Source organism: Phasianus colchicus, chromosome 1 (assembly GCF_987193195.1).
Source record: "Phasianus colchicus chromosome 1, bPhaCol1.hap1.1, whole genome shotgun sequence".
Lineage (NCBI taxonomy): Eukaryota > Metazoa > Chordata > Aves > Galliformes > Phasianidae > Phasianus > Phasianus colchicus.
In genome coordinates this window covers 84,421,256-84,446,874 of record NC_143436.1, presented here as the reverse complement: position 1 = coordinate 84,446,874, position 25,619 = coordinate 84,421,256, and the positions used below count along the sequence as shown (strand labels likewise).

At 44.4% G+C, this 25,619-nt stretch overlaps 1 protein-coding gene across 1 annotated transcript in view; it reads left to right on the top strand.

Annotated features, from left to right (window-relative positions):
* GAP43 (growth associated protein 43) overlaps positions 1–22,869 on the top strand; it is a 52,937-nt gene extending 30,068 nt beyond the window's left edge. The window contains exon 3 of the mRNA XM_031613024.2: positions 22,605–22,869. Within this exon, the coding sequence (XP_031468884.2) occupies positions 22,605–22,693 (89 nt within the window). The 3' untranslated portion in view covers positions 22,694–22,869. The remainder of the gene's footprint in view (positions 1–22,604) is intronic.
* The last annotated feature ends 2,750 nt before the right edge of the window (positions 22,870–25,619 follow it).

Below are 25,619 nucleotides of genomic sequence, written 5' to 3'. Positions count from 1 at the left end.
CTAAGACCTGAGGACGTTTTTGCTCTTGGTCTTTACTTTCTGTAAATTATCAAAAAAACCAACATAAATAAAAGAAACAGTACAGCAGAGGCAGGCACCACATGAAAGTTGATCAAGAGGCAGTGCAAATTATAACTGGCCTCCACATTCATGAGGCACTCAACTGTAATCAATAGCTTGTTGAGGAAAAAAATGTAGTGTATCATCTTGATTTTCATAAACAGCCTTACGTAAATGTTAGAGAGCATCCTCATCCAGACTTGCACTCACTGATGTTTTTTCCTCATTCCATTTGTTTGAATAACTTCTCTTCCGAAATGACAAATCCAATTCTACAGTTAGGCTTCCAAGCTTCATAGCTAACTCAGAGCTTCAGGTGACTGCACCTATTCAGCAAAGTGGAAAGATAAGGAAGTACTTATCCAAAAGGACAGATAAGTACTCAGAGAAGAGCTTGTGCAAAATAATTCTGTTTTAATGTGTGGACAAGGGGAACTGCTTTGAGGAGTGTGACTCTAACCTGAAAGTACATAACAGGAAAGGGATGCTTATTTTACCTCCTTTCATTTAAGCATTAATTTCTAGAGATAAATCTTGAATTTGCATTCAACCATGTTTGGCTCTTTGTGGTCTCCATCCCTTCTGTCTTTCAATTTATACGATGAGTTGAGTGGCAAAATAAATGGTATATGATTTGAGAAATCTAATTTGGTATGTTGTGTGCTGTACTTGCATTGTATTTATACATGAGCAAAGGTATAAACACCACTGGTAAGAACAGAACAGAGTAATTCAGTATTTTGGAATGTTTTGTACACAGAATAATGAGTGCAAATTAACTTTTGGTTAAGATTTGGAGTGCCTTATTCCTAAATAAGAATAGTTATTCTGCTGTGAATTAACATCCTAATTTTATTTAGTGTAATATTCTGTAATGGATAGAGATAGGCAATTCATAGCATTAAAATATTTCACTTGCTTAATTTTACCTGTTTTCAATGATCAGTAATCAAATAATGTGGTTTTTTTTTTTGTACTCAGTATTCTGAGTCATTTGCAGATATCTTCCCCATGGTCTTGTTGCCCTTAACATCATTTGAAATGAGAACATTACAATTTAATACACATTTGCACATGATACTGCTGCTTATGTAAATAACTAGCCAGTGGAGTAAGTTACAAAATCTACAATCAAATATGTGTTTAAAAATGAGCTTTCAGTGATTATTTGATTGTTCAAGGCCAATATGTGCATCTATTCAGACTCACTTAATATGCATGCAGTAATACTCAAGCTTACAAATGTTTGCAGAAAGCAAACATGGAAGGTGTGTGGCCACAGTTAAACTGATATTCTCTTTAAAATGTTAATGAATATAGATTTTTTTAAAAATTCCTATTAAAGGATGGTATCAGCCTTCCAGTCACAAAGTCAAACAGCTGGGTAAATGCCCCCAGAGCAATGCAAGAAGGAAATGAAAAAAAAAAAAAAAAAAGAAAAGAAAGACACAGATTAAATAGGCCTTCTTGTCTGTCTTTTTGAGGATGCTAGGTTGTGCTCTGCAACATGCTCTGTAACACAACGTCCAGAGTAGTAAGAAGCAGCTCTCTCTTCATAGCCTCTTCCACAGAAGAGCATCATCTCAGTGTCAAAGATCCCACAGACAGAAAATATTTCATGTTAGGATGCCTAAATTCTCTTTTGCTTATTTTCATTCTATTATTCCCTCTCATCTCTTTAAACCTCTCTTTTTCTCTCTCTCGGCACTTACACCTTTCATAGTCTTAAAGACATGTACCGTGTCTCGACCTTTCTCCCAGTCTTCACCCAGTAAACATATCATTCACTGATGGTTGCTGGCATGATTGAACTAGTTGATTGTTCTTGAAAGAGGGAGGGCTACCAAACATCTGCCACTCCGGTACTCTGCTAGCCTGGGGACAGACCCTGTTTCAGCTTCATCAGTTCCCTTCTCCCAGAAGTTGTCCCCTTGGCTTTCAAAGGTCATCTCTTATCGTTTCTGTGATCGAAGACTGGCACAGTAGTAGAATGCAGTCTCAGGCTGCCAAAAATAAATCAAATTGGCTCCTCGCCAGTGTCATTGGTTGGCTGGTTGCCATAGCATGCTTGGCTGCTACTAGCGTGAGGCATGCCGACCGTGCTACTTTTGTGCAGTCGTGTTCATCTGCCTTGAATTTTACTACAGGCTGTAGATACAGGCTATATCGTGTTATCTGTGGTTATCTTCCACGGACAAACACAAGAAACAGTCAAGGAGATTTTTTAATCTTCATCAGAAGGCAGGACAAAGAAGACAGGAAGAGAGGAAAAGACTAATAAATGGATAAAGAGAACTGCATGATTTTTAAATGCTTAATATTTAATGTTTCTGGAGTGGGAGGGAGGCTGGGTGATTCTTCATACAATCCTCTAATTCCCCTGGCAGACTTCAACCCTCTTTGTTATTCAGTTCCATGTACTTGACCTGTATATTGGTAGTGGCTTAGGAAATGACTTCAACCAACTGTCCTGCATCCAGTATTAGTTGTTCTCATACTGTGGGCATTCTCAATTGTAAAGTAGGGCAATTTCTAAGCAATCCTCAGTGAATCATCTCTGAGAAAAGTAGGTAGATTCCAATCTGAGGAAATGATGAAATGAGTCAGTGGACTTTGTTCAGTGGCGATGGGGGACTGATGTAAGAAGGACATCTTTCTGTTCTCTTCATGACTGGTGGATGACTTGCAGGTCAGAGAGGTATTCTCTTACTTGAGCTTTCTTGCCAAGACTTATTTTGTTGACTTTCTAGTTATGATCCAACTTTTGCCCCCTTGGTATTGGAATTATGCTTAGAGAAATTGCCTTAAATGACAACCTACTCAAGAGGTCAACATTCAAAGGTGACTGGAAGGAAGTTATACCTTACATATGGATGGAGAGGTGAGACGTTAAATCTAGGCTGCACTAACTTAAATGTGGAGAGTGTCCATCAGAGTCATTGGAAATAATCTACATTAATACAGCTTTGAAGTGAGATCAGCGTCCAACACAGCAAATTGTAGAAGAAGGGATACTATGAGTCTTATGAGGACAAGAGGTGAATATCACACAATGTTAGATTCTCTTTGTAATCTACCAGGTTTTCACGGCTCATCTCCAAACTTGGCTAGCTCTCACTTCAAAAGCATTCTCAAGTTGTAGGTAAGGATACAACAAAGCCCAGAAATGTGAAAGAGTAAATTGTGCCTAAGGAAACAAATTGGTCTTCTTTTGTTGAGCAGTGAAGAATGCTTTCTCCTGCTTGATGAAACAGCTTTACAATGAGGTAGTTTCACGGCTGAAATGAAAAATCAGCCAGATGTCAATTGTCTTGCATGCGTGCAAGCCCACAGTTCTCCCTGGGGCCCCGTACCCTGCCAGCAAGGAACACAGGGAGGCACCATCTTCACTTCCTTAGAGGCAGCAAGTCCCTGCAGATCCTTTTTCATGGTTTATAGCTGAATAAGTTCTTTGTTTATAGCTCAATCAGTGTATAGTTGCTGCATCTAGAGAGCACTGGATGTACAAAGGTTTGGAAGGGAAGACTGCCCATTGTCATGCAGGAGCTAGGGAGTACAGCCTGCGCTATGCAAGAGGATTGCAGTTGTATAACTGGAATTTTAGTCTTGGCTTGTGGGTAGCTGGCAGAAGACAGAACAACCTCACTGACATTCCTGTTTCACTGGAGCTTATCTCTGCTGCTACACCTGGCAGCTGAGGAACACAATGCAAATGCACTAGTCCTCCCATGAGTGCCCCAGAGGGAACAACTCTAAGCAAGCGTACCAGAATTTTCCTGTCTGTAGTATTACCCAAGCAAAAAAGTAAGAATATAAATGCAATTTAGGTTACCTGCAACATGGTTCAGGGTGACGAAGTATGTGCCTAGTTCTCAGCTGATCTGAAAATTTTGCCTAGATGGGTATGTGGATTGCAGTCCTGTGAGGAGCAGAGTTTTCCAGACAATAGGAAATTTACATATCACCTGTAATAGATGCAGATTTCCTCCTCTGTTGCAGAGTGAATTATCTCTGGTATCAAGTATGTGTTAAATTTGCCATTTTGCAATGAGATACTACTTGCCCAGTATACGTGTGGGCAGTATAAAAGACCTGACCATTTTTAATGAAATTCTAGGTGGCATTAAGCATATTTACTGATACCACGTGGGATAACTCTGGAAAATGCCTCCAAAGGAAAGCAGATTAATCACTGGTTTAGGCCAAGGAGGCCTCAGTTAGAAAGTGTGGTTAACTGGTTTATTTTGTGAAGGATGGAAATTATAGGAAAGATGACACCTTTTAATGCTGAGAAACACAGCTGTTGCAGTATCAGGTGAGCCACTCCTCACTGATCATGGCAAACTGCATGGATTTCCTGTCCGTGGGGAGGTTGTAAACAACAGCCTCACTGTTGTTTACATCTATATAGCATTCCCACAAGTGGACAAAGTCTTGGACGTGTGCAGTACTGAACTTTCTAGGTGATGCATACAGTGAGGTTTGCTGAGAGCATTATACTCCTACAGACCTCTATAGGAAAGAGCTCTTGCAAGCAGTACATGCAGATGGAGTTGAAGGCAATACATATTGTTGTCATGTGTATTCCATAGTGGTCACTCGCACTAACACAGGTCTCTACAGCCAAAGTCCATGGTTAAACTGCCTAGGTCATGCTTTCAATCACTGTGTTCTTGTTACAGTACCTTCTGCAGTGACCTGCTACAGACCATCTTCAGAAAATGCTCCAAAATCCCCACATGGAAAGAACCCCCTCTGCCATAAATGGTAGCTAAATTTTTAGTGTAGGAAGTTTCCAATAGCAGACTCTTGGACAGAGCAGACAGACAATGAAATTTAAATGGCAGCTGTTTGCTGTAGCTCCCAGCTGTGCTCTGCAGCACCACCAGTGTCATCTCTTTACACTGGGATCAAGTAGGCTGAACTTTGCAGACAGATATGAGCTTGCAGAGTATCAGCTGGGATTTACAGATCCAAGAAGTGTCACTCTAGAGGTATCAGTACTGACTCAGTGGTATAGATGACTGCAGAAAGAAATGGGACTGGGAAGGTTCAGCAGGTCAGAGGGATCAGATTAGTTCAACATTCCTTGAGTGCTGCATAATAGGTGCATTAATACTGGATTACCAGTGGCAGTTCAGCGATCGCTTCCAATCCCTGCAGCAGCTCCATGGAGTCTAGCAGGGTGAAATTATAGAATAACTGCAGAAGGACATAAGAGCTGCCAAGACAAGTCAGACCTAACATTCATTTACAGTACTTCTCTAGCTGTGGCCAGTATCAAATGCTGCTATAGGCAGATGTGGCATAAACTGCCTCTCTACAGCTAGGACCCATCCCTGTCCTCTGCCGCTTAGAATTTGACTTAACACCTGAAGTGTGATGTGTCATCTCTTTCAATACTAATTATAACTAGGCCTTTATGTGACGTATATAAAAATACACAATATCTGATTAACTAAGTGTCAACAGCTTTCCCAGCTCCAACCAACTGTACCATGTCTGGAAAGATTACCAATGAATTGGACATCATTGCCTGAAATATCTTTCTTTACTTGTGTTCATCACAGAGGGAACAAAAGCTTCTGATGGCCTTACATTATGCTGTTGCTTATGGTATACAGTGTATTCTATATGCATATGCACAGATGGCACAGTACCACAGACCTTGCTATTTCACTCTTTCCTGACAAAAACACAAACAATGTTTTCAGTTGCTTTTCATGTGAAAGAATTTCTAGGCTTTGTTGCTTTCTCTGAACTCCCCTTAAATCTACAAACGTTCTTTGTGAAACAGGGTGACAAACACTATATACAGTAGTCCAGAAAAGGCTATACTTGTTATGTATTTTCAGAAAGGCAGTATTTCTTCTGTGTTTCTCTTCATTCTAGCCCTTTTACACACTAACATCTTTGTTTTTTGAACACAGCCACTCAATGATCATGGATGACATGCAGATCCATTTTATACTTGAAAGGTGGCCTTTTTGTAAAAGCACAGCACAAATATATTCAGCCATATAGCAGTCTGTGAGAGTGGGCAGTGGTCAAGGGAACCAAAGAAATGGAAATAGTTGCAGGAGACCTACAAGTCAGTGGTTGACATGAAGACAGCTACTAGAGTTGGCTTTGTGGGTAGGCTCCACCTCCAGTTCTGAACTTCCAATAGACTGTCCAAAACCCCAACTCATGCAAGTTCAGTTTGAGCATCTCTAAGCACAGTGTATTTCTCAAGGCTACGTTAATGCTGCAGGCAGACATAAAGGAGAACTTCCTAATTCCCTAGCTTTTCTCTCAGTTGGTATTGAACGTTTTTCAGGCAGAAAGTAGAGGAAATGGTTAATGATAATGTATCGGAAAAAAATTAAGTAATAATGAGTGCTGCTAGCTTTCCTCTGAAGGGGAATTTGATTTTGCAGGCAAGTAGAACTGTGATTTTCTTCCCAACTAGAGGATCCCTTTGCGTATCCTTTAGCTCTAATACCATACAAAGAGCTTTGGCTTTATCATCTTCAACTGTGAATATGTAGTCTGTGGAAATGCTGCTTCTTCCTTTCTGTGGCCTTTGTAATATCACTGTCAGCATGCAACATTGGACCAGGGCTTAAAATCTCAGCTGAGGTTCTGGCAGCCAGGTGCCCATGCTGGACGTTGGCCCTTTGCTGGGCTGCAGAGTATTCAGGGAAAGAAATAAAGAACTGGACAAGGTCAAGAGATGCAAAGGAAAATGTTGTTATCCTAATGATAGGAACAGTGAGACTCGAAGCTTCATGTAAATAAGCCTTAGATAGAGGTCATAAGGTCCCAATTAGCCAGTGTTCAAATGACCATACGCTTTCCAGCTGTACCTTAAGGCTATAGCAAACGAGTCCTCTTTTCATTATGAAAGAAAACAGACACTATTCAACCTCTTCATTTTCCTCCAGCAAGACACAGTAATTGGAAATGCTATTAATGATGACTGGACATTACCTGTAACCTACAAGGTTTAATGAAGAAGAAAATTTCTCAAACGTTTGGAAGAGCATCCCAATCCCTATGTTAAAGCTGTGCAGTACTGCAGAACCAGAACTGACAACACATTTCATGTACAGAGAAAGGAATGAGAGGGCAGGAGTGAGAGCAGGCTGGTGTGCAATAGCATTCCCCAGTGCTGCTGACTTTGGCACAACTGTCTTAGCAGCTGTGAAAAATGTTTCAATGATCTTACTAGATAGCTGATGGAAGACATGGAAAATGGGATAAAAGTAATTAGAATTGAGGTGGTGCAAAGTTCTTTTAGAATACCCTTTGTGGTTCTGAAGGGATTTGAACACCTATTGATTTGGAAATGATGCCAACCTCTAAGAAGGAGGAGGAAGGTTTGAATGCAAACTTGTATGGATGAAGTCCATAACTGCCTAGTATTTTGATGAATTTTAATACTTTTTCCCCACATTCTGTTTGGCTTTAGGCATAAAACAGTATATATTCTAGCTCTGACAACCTGTGTTGCCTATCCCAAAATTTCTCTTCAAGCTCCTGTTCTTCCTCCTTCTTTACTTCAATCTTTTACAGCCTGTTTGGAAGCAACACTCACCAAAGGCAGATCCAGCTACAGGGCTGAAATATAAACCTCACCAATTTAAGTAAGGCTAGGATTTCACCTGTTATTTTAAAATCGGTGTTGTAAGAGATGCAGAATAATTTTCAGTCACCAATGCTAAACAAGACAGAAGCTATTGGAGATCCAGCCTTCGGCTGGAGTCTGCCCTGCTGCACTTCTGAAAGAAATGAGAGTTGAGGAAATCTTTGGTCTTAATCTCAGATCTGCTTGCAAAGTATCTATTTGTTTCTTCCATTGTGACATGCTCAGTGCACTATTGTAATACAAAAGAGGGACAGCCAGCAGGGTGAGGGAGGTGGCTGTCCTCCTCTAGTATGCTTTCCTGAGGCTCCATCTGAAGTACTACATTCAGGCCTGGGAACTCCAATGCAAGGACATGGAGCTGTTGGAGCAGATCCAAAGGAGGGCCACAAAGATGACCAGAGGGCACCTTGGCTGTGAAGAAAGGCTGAGGAAGCTGGACTTGTTCAGCCTGGAGAAGAGAAGGCTCCACGGAGACCTCATTGTGGCCCTTTCAATACTTGAGGGGATCTTATAAGCAAGATGGAGACCAACATTTTACATGGTCTGGTAGTGATAGGACAAGGAGGAATGATTTTAAACTAAAAGAGAGGAGATTTAAGTTACAAGTTAAGAGGAAACGATTTACTCAGAGCATGGTGAAGCACTGGCATGGGCTACCCAGAGAAACTGTGCATGTCCCATCCCTGGAGGCATTCAAGGTTGGGTTGGATGGGATCCTGGGCAGCTTGATCTAGTTACTGTCAACTCTGCCCATGGCAGGGTGTTGGAAGTGAATGATAGGACAAGGGGAAATGTTTTTAAACTAAAGGAAGGAAGATTTAGGTTAGATGTCAGGGGAAAGTTTTTCACTGAGGGAGTGGTGAGGTGCTGGAACAGGTTGCTCAGTGAGGTTGTGGATGCCCCATCCCTGGAGATGTTCAAGCCCAGGTTGTATGGGGCCCTGGGCAATCTAATCTAGTACTTGATCTAGTTGTTGGAAACACTTCCTGTGGAGGGAGTGGGGGAGATGGGGACTGGAATGTGGTGATCCTTGAGACCCTTCCAACTGCCATTCAGTGATTATATGATTTTGTGATTCTACGAATACTGGCCTTCTGCTTTCACTTGTGGTCAGAACTTGTGGCAGAAAATGGCAACTTTGCTGCATTCACAGAGTGCTGCAGGTTGGCAAGCCAGTGAGACTGGTAAGATCCTTCAGCAATGTAAATGGTTTTGGCACATCCTTAAGCTTTTTTTGTGTGCATGAAGGTAGTATTGCACAAACCCTTCCCTTCACTACTGTCAGTTCTTTGTTTGGAGACCTAACAGTGTGGCCAAACACAGTGCCAGGCACAGGGACTAAACTTCATCTCCTGTCCATGACACAACCTCTCCTAACACACCTACAGCCCAGCAGCAAGACACTGAGGAGAAACACACAGCACTGCCACTGTACAGCACCAGCGCTGTGAGTGAATGGCTAGATTTGATCTCAAGAGATACTAACCCAGTACTGTTCACTGCACTCAATAAAGACACACAGAATGAGAAATAAAATGTTTCTTTCTGCCTTAGGCTAGAAACCTTCACGGCTGAAGCCAAATGACTGAGAAAGATGGATGGAGTCACTGATGTCTACCTGAGGGAACAAGGAGAAAATTCCAGTCATTCCTGAATGATGTAGCATGGTTCTAGTCCTCATTTCTTGCAAAACAAGTACACGTGTTTCTGTCAAACAGAGGGCCTGAGCCTTACTGCAGTTTAGGCTGCCTCCATACAGAGCTTCTGAGTCATACCAGGCTATAATTTTTTCAGTGAAACTTGTTTTCATTAAAGATCCCTTTAATTTCAGCATCTTCTTCAGTTACATAGATGATGGCATGGAGTGCACCCTCAGCAAGTTCACAGATGACACCAAGCTGAGCGGTGCAGTTGATACAGTAGGGGCAAGGGAAGCCATCCAGAGGGACCTGGACAGGCTGGAGAAGTGGGCCCACGAGAACCTAATGAGGTTCAATAAGGCCAAGTCCAATGTGCTGCATTTGGGCCAAGGAAATCCCAGGTATTTATACAAACTGGGAGAAGATCTCCTTGAAAGCAGCCCTGCAGAGAAGGACTTGAGGGTCCTGGTAGACGAGAAGCTGGACAAGCCAGCAGTGTGCGCTTGCTGCCCAGAAAGCCAACTGTGTTCTGGGCTGTTAGAAGAGGAATGGCCAGCAGGGAGAGGGAGATGATTGTCTCTCTACTCAGCTCTTGTAAGGCCCCATCTGGAGTGCTGCATTCAGGCTTGGAGCCCCCAGAATAAAAAAGACATGGAACTCATGGAACAGGTCCAGAGGAGAGCCACTAAGATGATCAGAGGGCTGGAGCACCTCTCCTATGAAGGGAACTGGGATTGTTCAGCCTGAAGAAGAGAAGGTTCCAGAGAGACCTCGTTGTGGTCTTCCAAAATTTGAAGGGAGCATATAAACAGGAGAGGGAAAGACTGATTACAAGGGTGGATAGTGATAGGACAAGGGGGAATGGATTTAAATGGAAGCAAGGGAGGTTTAGGTTAGATATTAAGAGGAAGTTTTTCACTCAGAGGGTGGTGACACACTGGAACAGGTTGCCCAAGGAGGTTGTGGATGCCCCATCCCTGGAGGCATTCAAGGCCAGGCTGGATGTGGCTCTGGGCAGCCTGGTCTGGAGGGTGGTTGCACATAGCAGGGGTAGTTGAAACTAGATGATCATTGTGGTCCTTTTCAACCCAGGCCATTCTATGATTCTATGAATTTGTCAAAATGAAAGTAACACACCAGAATCAGGAACTGTGGGATTTCTGGATGAAAGTAGTAAGAGAAACCTTTGTCTGCTTTTATAGTAACAAGCATGTGAGGGTCAGGTACTCCCTGAAGTGGCAGAAAACAATATGGGTCCATGCCTTACATCAGGAAAATGAAATCCAGTAAGCTTAGCAGGGAAGACATCAGGCTGTTGGCTGTGCTGGATGTTTCCCTTGATGCCTCTTGCTGCAGTTGTTCCACTTTGTATAAATTATTTATTATTTATTGGGACCAAGAGGTGGAGCTCCATCTCCTCCTTTCCAGATGAATGTCCTTACTACCAGACTTTTTCTCTGGCCTAATGAATATTTAATGACTTATGGAAGTGGAACAGCTCCAGTAGGAGAGGAAGAGCGAGAGAGGCATGTTCATTCACATGGATATCCCACAACACCACTCTATGGCCAGCATGCAGGACCTGAGCCAAGAACCTTTGCAAGGAAAAACATCAGCTAGAGGACCAAGGGAGACAACATGAGCACAGAGCGGTGGCTATTGTCTCTGCTTCACTGCAATTTCTGAATGGCTCAGACCTGGTCAAGTTTATGCCTCAGATAAGAGTACACAAACCATACAAACAAGCTTCAACTTTGCCAGTAACAACCATGATGAACATGCTGCTCCACCATTCTGGGTGTAACCTGGCTGTGTCCCTGTAAGATGTCATTTGTAGCATTTCCAGCCACTCTGTTCAAAGAGACCAAATTCATTACTTTCCTAATTGAACTGTTATTGTGAAAAGCCAATTAAACTGAAATGGCTACTGTGGGGCAGCCACCCTGATGTACTGATGTGCAGAGCTCACATTGGAGGACAGTAAGTCCCTCCCATGAGTGGGACTCTGTCTCTCCTTCCTGGGAGAAGATTGCTTCACTGTGTTTTTTGTTGTTGTTTTTGTGTTTGTTTTTTCTTTAAAGCTGCCATATTTGAACTAAAACTAGAATTAATGATGCTAGCTGCTGCCCCTTTCACAGCAAGAGATTTCTTAGGGCAGAAGAGGCAAGTATACTGCCTGGCCTTCTGCTGTAAGATAAGCTGGGTTCTCTCACATCACAACCCTGAGACATTTTCATAGGCACCCAAGGAAAGAGGTCCCTAACCAGGGAAGATCAGGCCTTTGCAGGATTAGATGGAAAAGTGCCATTACCCATTCACCTTTTCGGGATGGGTGCTATTATTCCTGCTCTTTCCTGCCATAGAGGGCCGTGATTAAGCGCTCCCAAAGAAGGGATTTGGATTTGAGAGGAAGGGTGTTCTGCATCAGCAATGCCACTTCATGTTCTCTCCAGATGAGGATTTCCCTAGCAGACAACTTGGTTCACAGTGTCTTTTCCTGAGTCCAGGCTGTCACAATGCATGTGAAGACCTCTTCCCATTGAAAAGAACAGCAAAGGCTTCCAGTGATTTCAGTGGGAATAGTATTAATCCCAAACTGCCTCCCAGAGAGCTGTGGGTGTGTTTTGATGCCTATTCTGCACAAAACACATTGGGACCCTACAAGTCAGCATATGGGAAATATTAACACCCTTGATCCAAAGAGCTCGTGTTGGTGACGTTGCAACTGCTGGGGGCAGTTATCAACAAAATGGCTGTGGAAGGCTTGACAACAAGTATTTAATTCATTTTAGCATCAAATTTGCAGAACCTTGAAACAAACTGATGATCTCTAAATGAAATTTCCCTTTTGCTTCAGCACAAAATTGGAGGATGGCAAAAGGAAGAAAAAGAGACATTTTATTTCCTCTCCTTGATTGTAATTCCCTGCCTTCAGCTAGATCAATATCATTTCTGCTGGAGATGGAGTCTGCCTCTGGTTTCCATGGCAATCTGAGTTGTTGGAGGCTTGCAGGCTCCATGAATCCCCAATTTATCAGCCTTCCAGGGTTTAATAATGGAGACTAGCAGTCAGGCAGCTTATGAATGGCACATGTCTTTTGGACTGGGGGAAGGGAGGCGGGAGTGTGGCTTGTAGTAAGGGCTGCAGTAATTTGTTTTCCTGTCAGTGACAGCTGAAAAGGGAGGAGAACAAGGGGAGGAGCAGGAGGAGCAGCACATTAATTCTGGATGCACCAAAGGAATTTCTAGACCTTTTTGCTGCAATTACAGAAAATTTCCTCTTCTGGCCTCTTTTCCCTTGCCAATATTGCCAAAGTAGGGGAGGAGAGCAACCTCACAGCCTGTCCCATGTGACAAGGTGGGTGGGAGCTGAAGACTGAGACCCAAAGGCTCCAGCACTGCATGTTTCCTTCCTCTCCTGAGCCCTTGTTATTTCAGGATCAGCAGTGCATGAATGCCAGCAGGCTGCCACTGTTTTGGGTTCATTTTTCTCCCCTACTGATCCTACCACAATTGCCAGGCTGATCAGCAGAGCTGTCACTCTCTGTGCATCTGCCAGGACTCTCCAAATGTGCACCTCCATCTCCAAAGTGCTGTAAGCTTCATTCTCTGAATTAATTACTTTTCTGGGATTGTCCTGGTTGTACAGGAATCACTAGCAATCACATCAGTCAGGCTACTTTTGGCTCACTTGCCCATGATCAGCTCTGAGTATTTCCATTCCCTCGCATCTTTCCTCTGATTTCTCCTCTATGATCTCACAGGGCAACAACAGTAGAGAGGCTAAAGAATAAATGGATGCATCTTGAGAAGACTTCGGTACTCTTTCCATTCACATTCCCCGTTTCCAAGCCGTTCTCCAGCATTTAATCCAACTTAGGAGGAAAAGATGGGTGACACAAAAGAGTACTCTTGTATGATGAGATGGGGACATCTTGTTTTTCAATGCATATGCCAAGAGCAGCTGCCAAGTGTTACATTCCACAGCTGGAAGCCAGTAAAAACCTCTGTATTCAAGCTGTTTAAATCACAAGGTATTTAATTAATTAAAAAGAGCTGCCTTTATGGTGTGCAGGACCTTTGTGAAATCTACTGAAGTAGTGAATGTGGAGAGCAAAGAATAACTGCTGGGTTATTTCTTCTCAGGTATTCCTATTTCAGAGAGGTAAAGTTATGAATGCTGTTCTTCTGCCTGCTGTCTTGTGATGGCTGGCTGGTAATATTGCTGAGATTGATGCACTTCCAGTTTGGGCCTGAAATTAGGGCCCTGGGGAATTTCAGAAATCACAGGCCTTTTTCTGAGCACCAGGACCAAGTTGCTGCCCCTATGAAAGTACTGCCAGAAGAGGAGACTCAGCCCCAGGGGAATACCACAGGCTCTTGTGTGACCACATCCCAGCTCCTCATACTGTGTCTCTAAAATGCAGATAAAAGCCCCTGCGTCCCCACTGGGAGGACACAATAATTAAATACCTCCATGATTGTGAGTTAGGTCATTGTTATGGTGACAAAGATCACATAAATATGTTGCTGTCTGCCTGTAGAAATCTGGGAAGTTCACAATGGAGAGGGCTCAAGTTTCACATAGATATGGGTGTGTCATAAATGTATGAGTTAGGTATTATATCTTATAAAATAAGATTTTTTTAGAAGGGATAGGCAAGGTAGGAGTGGTGCGGGAGTGGCACTCTATGTTAAGAAGTGGATAGACTGCAAAGAGCTACCTCTGAGAAACAGCCCTGACCAGACTGAGAGTTTGTGGGTTATGAATGCTGTTCTTCTGCCTGCTGTCTTGTGATTGCTGGCTAGTAATATTGCTGTGATTGCTGCACTTCCAATTTTGGCCTGGTGGTCAGGGTCTACTATACTCTGCTTGATCACGGGGAGCCTGTTGACTAGGTTTTCTTGATTCAGCTACATCAGAAGCATCACTCACAGGCTCTCATACTAATGAGGGACTTCAGCCACCCAGGTGTCTGCTGGGAAACAACATAGCAAGCTGCAAACAATCCAGGATACTCCTGGGTTTTGTTAAGGATAACTTTTTGTCCAGATATTGGACAGACCAGACAGAGGTAAAGCATTACTGGACTTGGTGCTCACCAGTGCAGCAGATATCATTAAAGATATTAAGATTAGAGGCAGTCTGGTCTGTAGTGACCATGGCGTGGTCAAGTGCATGAGATTGAGCAGTATGGGCCTGGCAAAGAGCAGAGTCAGGAGTGAAATTCTGAGTGTTTCAGGAGTCATTGGTTGAGATCTCCTGGGAAACTGTCCTTAGGAACAAAGGAGTGGAACAGAGCTGTCAGCTCTTTAAGGACACTTTTCTGAGAGCATAAGAGCTCTCCATCCCTCAGCATAAGACATCAAGCAGAGGAGGCAGGAAACTGGGATGGTTGAGCAAGGACCTACTGGACAAACTGAGGGAAAAGATGGAAATGTACATGCACTGGAAGCAAGGATGGGTGGCCAGGAAAGAATACAGGGATGCCATTCAGACATGCAGAGATGGGATCAGGAAAGCTGATGTGCAGATGGAACTGAAGATGGCAAGACATGAAAAGTTAACAGGAAGGGATCTTTTATATACATGCATCAGAAAAGACAGGCAAAGGAGGGTATATCTCCTCTGATAAATGAGAAGCGAGATCTTGTTTCAGCAGATATGGAAAAGGCTGAGGCACTAAACAAGTTCTTTGCCTTGGTCTTCACTGACAGTCATGCTTTCCATACCTGTCAAGTGTACAAGTCAATGGGGTTAGACAACATGTATGCCAGAGTCCTGAAGGAATTGGCTGATGTTGCTGCCAAGCCATTTTCCATCATATTTGAAAAGTCATGTCTGTCAGATGAAGTCCCTGTTGACTGGAAAAAGGGAAACATCTTTCCCATTGTTAAGAAAGGTGAGCCTCACCTCTTGAGGATCATGGAACAGATCCTCCTGGAAGAGATGTTAAGGCACATGCGAGTAAGAAGGTGAACTGAAACAGCCAGCATGTTTTCACCAAGGGCAGATCATGCCTGACCAATCTGGTGGCTTTCTACCATGAAATGAGGGCATTAGTGGACAAAGGAAATGCAGCTGATGTCATCTGCATGGACTTGTGCAAAGTTTTCAACATGACCTTGAACCACATCCTTGTCCCTGAATTGGAAAAATATGGATTTGGAAGCTAGACTATTTGGTAGATAAAAAGTTAGTTGGATGGTCACAGTCAGAGTGTTCTGGTCAATGGTTCTTTGTTCAAGTGGAGACTGGTGATGAGTGGTGACCCCAGGGGTCCATCTTGGGACTGGTGCTCTTCAGCATCCTTATGAATGACATAGACAATGGGATGGAGTGTACCATTATCAAGTTTGCTGATGGTATAGTTGATGTAATAGAAGAAAGGGATGCCATCCGGAGGAACCTGGACAGGCTTGAAATTGGGCCCACATTAATTTAATGAGGTTCAACAAAACCAAGTGCAAGAAGCAATCCCAGAAATGTGTACAAACTGGGAGAAGAATTCATTGAGAACAGCCCTGCAGAGGAGTTTGGTGTCTTGGTGGATGAAAAACATGGACGCTGCCAGCAGTGTATGCTATCCTGGGCTGCATCATCCCATTGTAGCTGACTGCAATGGCCCTGCCAGAGGTGCTGTATGTGGGCCCGAAGTGCTGTCAATAGGCAGTGGTCACACACCTGCCAGCAGCTGGCATGTCATTTGTCTCAGCCTTCAGGTTTGGATGCCTATATGTGTGGGAAGGAAACAGCAGCAGAAGAAAGGACAGCCGCTCCTTTCCCAGTATTTGCAAACGTAGCTGTAACAGGGTTAACACCTCCCATTTGCGAAGAGCATCTCCCTTTTTCTCTCCCCACCCTCGTGCTGCACCACTCCCTTTTCTCTGGAGACCCCGCAGCTTCTGCCCATCCGCCCAAGTTGAGCGTTTCCATGGCAACCCGGCAGCTGGTGTCTAGACTCTGGGAGAGATGCTGGGCCATGAAGCTGCAGGCCCTTCGCAGCCCCTCCCTGAGCCCATCACCCACTCCTCCCTTCCCACCTCCTGCACGCACAGATGCCGACGCAGGGTGGGATTTCGGTGGTGCTAGGGAAAAAAGGGAAGGAGGGGAAATCCCTAAGCCACGAGCTGGGCAGCCTGACAAAGCGCAAAGGCGACTGGGACGACAGATCTGGGACTGGCTGTCCTCTGAGGATTGAGCTGAAGTGGAAGGAGAAGGCTGCCCAAGCTGGGCTTGCAGTCATCAGCTGTGGTACTGGCAGAAGTGGCTTTTCCTCTCTCTGCTGGTACAACTGGGCTTGGCATACACGAGGCTGAAACAGAGGTAATGTGGTGCAGGAGTGGGAGGCCAAAAATGCCATGTGTTGTGGCCACATTCACCTTTTTGTTCTAACCTTCACCCCCTCTCCAGCATGCCATGTGCCTCCTTTACCAGTAGGATCTATGAACACAACACATTCTACTTCCCTGCTGCTTTGCCTTGGGTCTGCCCATAGCGAGCAAGGGATTCCCTAGGCTTCTGGGAAAAGTCTCTCAACCCCTTTCTCTGGAACAGGAACAGTCACTCCTCCGAGTTCTGCAGCTCTTCACTTCCCAGGATAAATTTGTCAATCTACAGAAGCAGTAAGCGGACAGGGCGTAGGATTTTAGCACTGTGTATGGTGCATAGCAGGGCTGACTGCAATGGGCTAACTTGGATCAGGAAGGGAGCTGTATAAGCAACAGCTCTGAACCCGAGCTGCATCTGATTTCAGCAATTTCAGACCTACCATAGACTGCCTGGAAGCAGCTTCTGGCTGGCAAGAAGGACAGATGGATCGGGACAGATGAATCAAGCTGTGAAGCCTGGATCCAAATCTGGACCCAAATGTCATTAAAACTAGGAGATGCTTAGGTCACAGATTTCAAATGGGGCCTCCCTGTATTCCTTACCTTCCAAAAAATGCCCCTCTCTGGGGTAAACGAGGGCTGCTTATAACAGGGCAGCAAAACACTGATTAATATTTGGAAGCAAAGAGGACACCAGACAAGGTGCAGGCTTTCACTCCCATTTCTGGCCAAGCTGTATCTGGCAGAGGGCAGAGAGAAAAAGGAATGAGTATGGCAAATGGACCCACATTGTGGCCAATGCTTGAGAGAGAGCAGATGTTGAGGAGGGATGGGCAATGCGTTAGCACGCAGACATGTTCAAGCCACACAATCAATATCAGCAATAATTATGCAAACAGTGGGAAAGCAGCAGAAGCAAAATTCCTGCATCTGTAGTAGAGTCCCAGAGTGTTTGTGCAATTTCTTTTATTTTGGCATCAGCTGTGGTAATTTGAAGATCTACAATGGAACAGAAAGGAAAAGGAAAACAAAACCCAAGCCACCAGCCACAAAAGAAATGATCAGCAGAGAGGTTACTGCTACTCTGGTCATAAACTGATGTCTGCTCTGATTTAATTAATCTTGGCAAGTTGGATGGGAGCTGGGCAGGTCCCAAGAGACAGTATTTTACCCGGAAATCCATTCAACCTAATTTCACTAATGTAAGGCACTGGGAAGACTTGGAGAGAAGCCTGCATGCTCAGTCATTAGAGTGCAGCACGGCAAAGGCAGCTGGAGGTGCCACCTTCCAGCCATGCTGTTGCCTGCACTCCTGCTGCAGCTCCACAGTATCCAGAGCTGCATATGTTCAAGATGTTTGCTTGCAGAGCTTATGGATATGATTCTCATCCTTTCCAGTAAATAAATAGAGTGCTGAGGGGCAGAAGCTCCCTAAGACCCTATTTCAGCAAGGATCTGTAGTTTATTTATGTATCATTTCTCTCCCACAGACAAAGCACTTAAAATTCCCGGTCAGGTTCCAGTTCGAGCTCTAGGTATGAGGCAATTGTCAAGACAGGGCCCTTAAGCTGGGAAGCAAGCACATTTCAGTCCCTCCCATCAAACAGCCCTATCCCTGAAGCACTTGCATGGTCACAGCCTGAGGTTTGTCCAAGGCTGTTCAAAAGGTTTCTGTACCCACTGACATTCACTGACAATGTCTGAACATTTAAGAAGTCCAAAGAGTGAATGTGAGCACAGTGAAGCAGTGGATGGTGTTTCAGCAGTGACAAAAAAAAGCATTGGGGCACCTTTACTGGTGCAGATCTTGATGAGCGTGGCATGTAGGATCATGCCAAACCACCAACATCCACCTCTCATGTCCTGGGCCAAATATGAGCCATTACTTTTGAAGCAGCCCTCAGAGGTTCAGTTAATAGCCTCAAAAATGCCATGTTTATCTTCAGTAATTGGAAAGGGGGAGCAGGGTGAGAAGACCAGCTGATGATGTCTGTGCATAGCTGCCAGGTAATGAACAGGGCCCCTATCCTCTCTGTCCTCTCTTACTTCAACTTTCCTATTTTGTGATGTCTCCCAGTGCATCTTTCTGCTGCCCTGGTCCAGGTCCATCTTAAGGGATAAGTCAGTGCCACTTGTTCGTTCTCTCCATTGAGGGTGGATATGGGCAATCTGATCTTTCTGGTTGAGGCCTCACAATGCTTGCATGTTCTGAAGGGGCAGCTTTAAACAGATGGAAATTTGACCACTTGGGATGGCATGCTGTTGTTCCTCAACGAGGGTGCAGAACATTTTACCTCGATGCCCTGAATTCTCACCTGCTCTTTTTGTCACCTTTTACACCTAGTTCAACAAAATGCAAAGTGAATGTGAAATGTCAAGGTTGTGTGATTGAATCAAGGTCTGGCTGTGTAACTGTACCTGTCCACTACACACCAACATGTGCAACAGCCCAGAGTTCAAGGCAGTGGGAAATCAAGCCTGATATCCAGTAAAAAGCGGTGAAAGAGAGCTCCTCTCTGATCTATGAGATCCCCCAGGATAAATCTGTAATAATCTCCCCAGGGACACCTAGCAGACTTTACTGGGACTGAAAACTAGGTTATAGAAAACCCCCGAGAACATACTGCAGAAATAGCCTGCATCAAACAAACCGGTGAAGGGTGAGTCAGGCAAAACCACCTAGTCTCTCCTTGTGAATCATAAACTGCTATTAACTGGCCCTCATGTCAGTAGGGTTGTGATGCAATACTCCCATTGCTCGGGGAGAACCTTCCTCTTTTCACTGCTGTGATTTAGCAGTGCCACAGCTTGAACTTCATTTTTTATGCTGAATTGTTTATCCTTTGTGATGTTACCTCTTGCTGAAGCTCATTACTGAACAATAACACCAGGTTGCTTCTTTTCCCTTGTCTTAAAGATCAATGGAATTGTGCTAAAGCTCCTAGGAAGTGAGACATAGCTTAGTGGCAGCAGGGTGCACGTGTGGATATAGTATTTCCCCTCATTGCTTCAAAACCATGTAAAATTAAAAGGAGAGTGGCTAGATGAATTTGGCTTGATAGTTCTTGTTAGAAAGATAGAGCTCTTATTTATACTTGGGCTATTAACAAAAGGTGAAAAGTAACTCAATGTTGTGTTCAGCATATGTTTGATTTTTTCTGATTCCTTTCTGTTCTGCACAAGACTTGAAAATGTAATGAAGTGACTTCATAGCCTTTCTGCTGCTCCTTGACCTTAGAGTCAGTCTAGGCTATTTCAGCATGGCAGAAATCAGTGCAGTGTCTGCCTACTGCCAACTGCCTCCAGAGGAGTACAGGGGGGACAGCAAAGCTCCTATGCAGCAAGGAAATTCTTCTGCCAGTCAAGGCCCTCTAGGTGCCACAGACATTCTCTGGAAATTAGATTTGCCACTATGGTGAGCCAGCAGGGACAGTATCGTGAGCAATCCCACATAATTCCCCCATTTTGAATGCAACCAGAATTCCTGTTCATGTCACTGGGACAATTGTCGAAAGCCTATACTACCATAGGATCCTACTTCAGTAGAACCAAGACCCCAGTTTCAACTGCCGTGAGGGAATGTGTGCAACTTAATGGTTTGCATGGCTTGGCCAAGGCTCTCAGTATGGACAGCAGGAACTCGGGACCTCCCAGTGTCTGTCCCTTTGCTTGTTGCATTATGTGCCCTTCTGTTACACTGTCTTGAGAAGGCTGTGGGGACTCTTGGCTGAAATCTGTGTGCATTTTCACTAAGAACATGCAAAAAGTTTTAAACACATGTTTAAAACATAAAATATGGTGGGGACTTGTGCTCCTTGAGTTGCCCATCCTTTGCTGATCTTCCATTTATCTTGCATTTACATATGGGAAAGCAGACCTTTTGTCTTACTGGGATCTAGACTAGCAAAGCTGCTGGCTAATGATGTTGTTTTGGCCTACACTGAGATGCAGTTGGCCATGCATGCTTTCAGCTCCATAATTCAACATGTGCCCTGCTATGAACGCCTTGGAGAGGAGCAGGATTAAAGAGATTCCCTGCCCTCTATGGGGAGTGTGATTGAATCATTCAGAAACATTAACCAAACTAAAGCAAGTTAGTCTGCTTTGCAATCCAGTCCATTTTTAGATCCCATTTTTATCAGTAGTCTATTTTGTCTTTGGTTCATTGTTGTATAGCTGTATTATATATAGAAAAGGTCTTTAAGAAGCACTCTGTTTTGCTGCTCAGTATCAGGGGAAAGCAAGTGCTTAGAAGCTTTTGCTGGCAGGCAATGCAGGCTCTCAGACCATGGTATTGGGTGATGGGGATGTTCTTGAAGAATTCTTCTTACTAGAAAATGAATGTCTGAATTTCACTAAGACAAAAAGTGCTCTAAGTTCCTAAAGCAAAGCAGTTGATGAAGTTGATTTAGGGTGGGATGTTACACCTTAAAGGTGATGCATGTGGAAATGGTGCATAGAAAGGCATGTAAAAGAGAGGCTAAGGAACTGAGGCAGAGAGGGGTGTGAGAGCTGCGGCACCTGCTGCCAGTGCTGGAAGCAAATACAAGTCTGCCATCTGATGGCATCGAATGGACCAGGCAAAAATGCATCATCAGTCTCAGTCAGAAATGGTTCACATCCCATTTAGTATTCCAACTAGTGATAAACATGGATGAGGATGCTTACCTTCACAAACTAAATGTTGTCATGTGAACATCTGTAATGTTAAGCTGACAAAGCGGGCCATAATGTGGTTTTTGAATATTTCAATTAGCTTTGCTCAAGAGAGCTCTCAGACACATCCTCTCTTGTTCTGGAGTGCAAGGATTTAGCCATACGGACCTGAGTTGAGTAGTGCCAGGTAGCTTCAGGGAAAGAGAGCAAACCCTGGTCTATTTTATTTGCCATTGTAACACAAGATGATAGCCCATCTCAGAAGCTAGGAAGTGGTTTGATCAAGGGGACCCTTGAGTCCACCAGAAATACACTGATGATGTAGAGGTATATGAAGCACCAGTGCTGCAGTATGTGACATACCAGTCCTGTGCCCCATCCTGCACCACCCAGCCCTTTGGCACTTCTTTTCTCCATTGTTTATAATAAATCTGGAGTGATGCTCCTTGCTTGACTTCTCCACTGTATCAGTGCATATGTTTAGGTGGGTTGAGGAGTAGTAAGCATGGAATGGGGAGAATTGGCAGACCAATCACTCCAGTGCACTAAGACCCTTTGCATTATCCTGCAACCCTTTGGTGAACCACTGTCTTGTTCCTCCTGACTGCCTCTGTCTTCCCCTCAATGCTAGCCCCCTGATGGTTTGTTTACTGTGGGATTGCAGATCCATCCTCCATTTGCAATCACTGCTTTCCCCATGGCAGCTCTGCCTTTGGAAGGAGAGGCCAGAAAACTGGAGAGGACAGCCTTCTGTCCAAAGGCTCCCATTCATTATTTCTGTTTGGTGTAAGAGAAATTTGAGTTACAGGTTACATTTTTTTTTCCCTCTTCCAAACTTCTGAGAAGTTCAGTAGCAGTAATTAGAGCTGAGAAATTCAATGGTGATTGGCACAGCCAGTGGGTGTGATAAAAGGATAATTCAGACATTGGATCTAGCTGGTTTCACCCTACAAGCCAAGAGCTTCATCAGTGCATGTGGTGAAATGAATGAAAGTTGCCTGACACATCAGCAGGAAGCTGGGCTTAAGGCTCTAGGCAGCTCCTCCCAGTTGCACCAGGTTTCTGGTACGGCTGGAGATTTCATGTGAGAGCCATGCACTCGTCTGCTAGGCTGAACCTAGGCATCTTCTTCCCATGCCACAGAAATGCCAGAAACCTTGAGACCTGAGTCTCCTTTGGGAGAGAGAAGCCAAAAGCCATGCAGTTTTGTCGTGCATGACTGCATGCATGTGCAGGATGCTCTAGATTGTGGCTGACTAATGCTGAATCATCTCTTTCCCCACTAGATGCTGTAGAAGAAACCAAACCTACTGAAAGTGCCCAGCAGGAAGAGGTGAAAGAAGAAGAGAGCAAGGCGGACCAAGAAAATGCCTGAACATTAAGAAATGACTCCCCGTTGCCCCTCCCTCCCTCCCCCTATCCTCTATCCTTCCTTCCTGCCCCGATCTTGATCTCCCCCCTTCCTGCTCACGTCTGTGAGCCTGTCCGTCCCTCTCCCATTCCCACTTAAACCCTTTTTCTCTCTGTGTGGCAAACATTTAATGAAAAAAAAAAAAAAAAAAAAAAGCAGGAAAAATCCCAGTCAAACAGTGTGGCTTAAACATTTCTTTGTTTCTTGGTGTTGTTATGGCGAGTTTTTTGGTAATGATGATCCAATCATTTTGGGAAAATTCTTGCACTGTATCAGAGTTCTTTGACCTGGCGCGTGCGTGTGTCTGTCTGCCCACCGCGAGCGCTCTCTCTCTCTCTCTCTCTCCTCTCTCTCTTCTCCAAGTGTGTGTGTGCAATGTTCCCGTTCATCCGAGGAGTCCAGACTTACTGAGTGAGTTAAAACAAAAGCAAAGCAGGAAAAAAAGAATAGTAATCCTTTTCTTCCTTTTTCAATGTGATGGAATGAACGAAAGAAAAACAAACTTAACAAAACAAATGAACAAACAATAGTACTAAATCCCATTTTCTTTTCAGAACTAGAACAACAACAACAAAAAAAAATGTGCCAATTAGCATAATGCTTGGCTCCAGGCTCCTTTTTCAAACTGAACAATAATTATAATAAATGAGAATAATGATCATTAACATAACCGTGTCGCATTTCTATGCTGCTGTACGTCCTGCTGGCCTCTGTGTGCAGAATGCTCTTTGGTGGCCTGCTTGTCGCGTGGCCCCACTCTGCTCTTCAGCCACTGCTCTACCATCAGTCAGTGGCCGAGCACTCTCCTTGGCATCACTTGGGGGATTTTCAAGGGAAGCAGGCTTCGATTTTGAGTGAGACATCAGCACTGAGCGAGGCATTAGCTTAAGAAAAGTAGCAAAATTAATCTTGGGAAAAAACAAAAGAAGTGTGCTTCCAGGAGTCCTCTAAGTCCTGTTTTAGGGGAGCATGGTGACCTCAGGGGAGTGATCCCAGGCAGCCCATGGGTGCCGTCTGAGGGACCTGCTTTGGTCCATGCTGAAGCTCTGAGCCCTGGCAAGGAATGCGTTGAGGGCCAGGAAGGGCCAGGTCCTCACTGGTGATTGCCTCACTGGGATGGAAATGAAGAAGTTGTTGACTGATGTGGCATTGTTCTCCAAAGATGTTCCGTTTGGCAAAATGTGTTGGGGCAGTGCAATAAGTGCATAGGCATGTGGTCAGGGCAAGGTCTGGTGGCGTCAGAGCCAACCAAAAGCACTTGGAGAAATTTTTGTCCCTTGCTGCCTGATAAAACCTAGGTTTAGTCACCCAGCCTGGGCTTCAGCTGTCATTTATGGCCACCTCCTGCAGCCTGCTTTAAGCACAGCTAAGGCTGGGCTCTTCATTTGAGCACCACTGTGTGTACCTCCTGGCCACTGCCTACAGGATGCAGGATTGTCCCCAGCCGAGTGACCACCAGACCTGGCCTTCCATGGTGAAGGATAGGCAGCACAGAGGCCAAGTGGCTGCTGGAATTGCTGAACAGTGCTGTTGATAGGACCAGGATTAAATTGGCCTAAAAGCAGTAGCACCAAAAAATGAGTCTGCTGACAGCCCCAAAGTCTCGCTAATTCCTGCTTCCTTTGTTCTCCTCCATCTCTTTGTTGGAATTAGGGAGAAAAGATGAACTGTGTCTCCTCAGAGTGAATCCCTTTGAACTGGATGTGCCATCAAAATGTGTAGGGATTCATTTCCATGCACTTCCTGGCCTTGTGTAGAAATAAGAGAGAGAGAGAGTGGGAGGATTGAAAAAAGAGAGGGAAAGAGAGAGTGGGAGAGAGATTGGACAGAGATTTTTTAAAACAGGGATTAGAGAGAGGAAGGGAAAAAAAGACTTTAGAGTGGATAGATGGATGATAGGGAGAGAGAGGGGAGTATAGCTAGAGTAAGAAAGGTTAGAGTGAAAAAGGTGAGAGAGAGACAGGAAGAAATTAGGTAACATGGAGCAATAGGTGATTGATAGCGATAGTGAAATGTAGCTAGCTGAAGTAGATTAGACAGACTCAATAGGTAGAAAGATGGGCTGACTGACAGATAGGTATTGTGTCATACTTCATAAACGATATATATGCTAATATTCCCATGTCATGATGGGTAGTAAACCCTGAGACACCTTCCAGCCTGACCTCAACTCAGCAAATGTAGCGCGGACATCAGGCACTGCTTGGACCGTATGCCAGGTCTCACAAGCCTGTGGATGGGGTATGGGAGGGAGAGCGCTCTGATGGGCACGGGGCGCACCAGGAGAGGGGCAGAGTATGTTTGCTGTTCGTGGCACGCCAGGTGCCCGGCCGGGATGCTGCAGACACTCTGTGACTCTAGCACTGCACGGAGAGGAGCAGGGTTCAGCTCTCAGAAGTGCGGGAGAGGTGTTCAGGAGGAGGCAGGAAGGAGAAAGCATGGCTTTTATTTGACTTCATCTCCTGTCATGACCATTTAGAAGGGTTTACTTAAGGGTTGCGCGTCTGCAAGGATGGCTTGGCATCCCTGCTCTTCTGACTTCAAACCCCAAATTTTCCCTTTTCCCTCCATTTTATTATCACTATTTTTCACTTTATCAGGAAAAGAAAACCTCTTATGTCTTCCTGGACATAGACCTTCCTCCCTCCTTGATAAAAAGAAACATTTGCTCTCCCTTGGGGATGTTTTATCTTTGCATTTTGCATGTTGCTTCCCCTTTGGCTGATGGCTGGGGCATCACGTGTGTTTTGCCACCTTTTATAAGAACATACTTTGCCATGTTGCTTAGAGAACAAAGGGTTGGGTTTTGTGTTTTCTTTTCCCCCCCACGAAGAGAACGGGGTATGTGGTTACCAACTGCAAACCTAAAAAAAATTTGAATACTAATTCC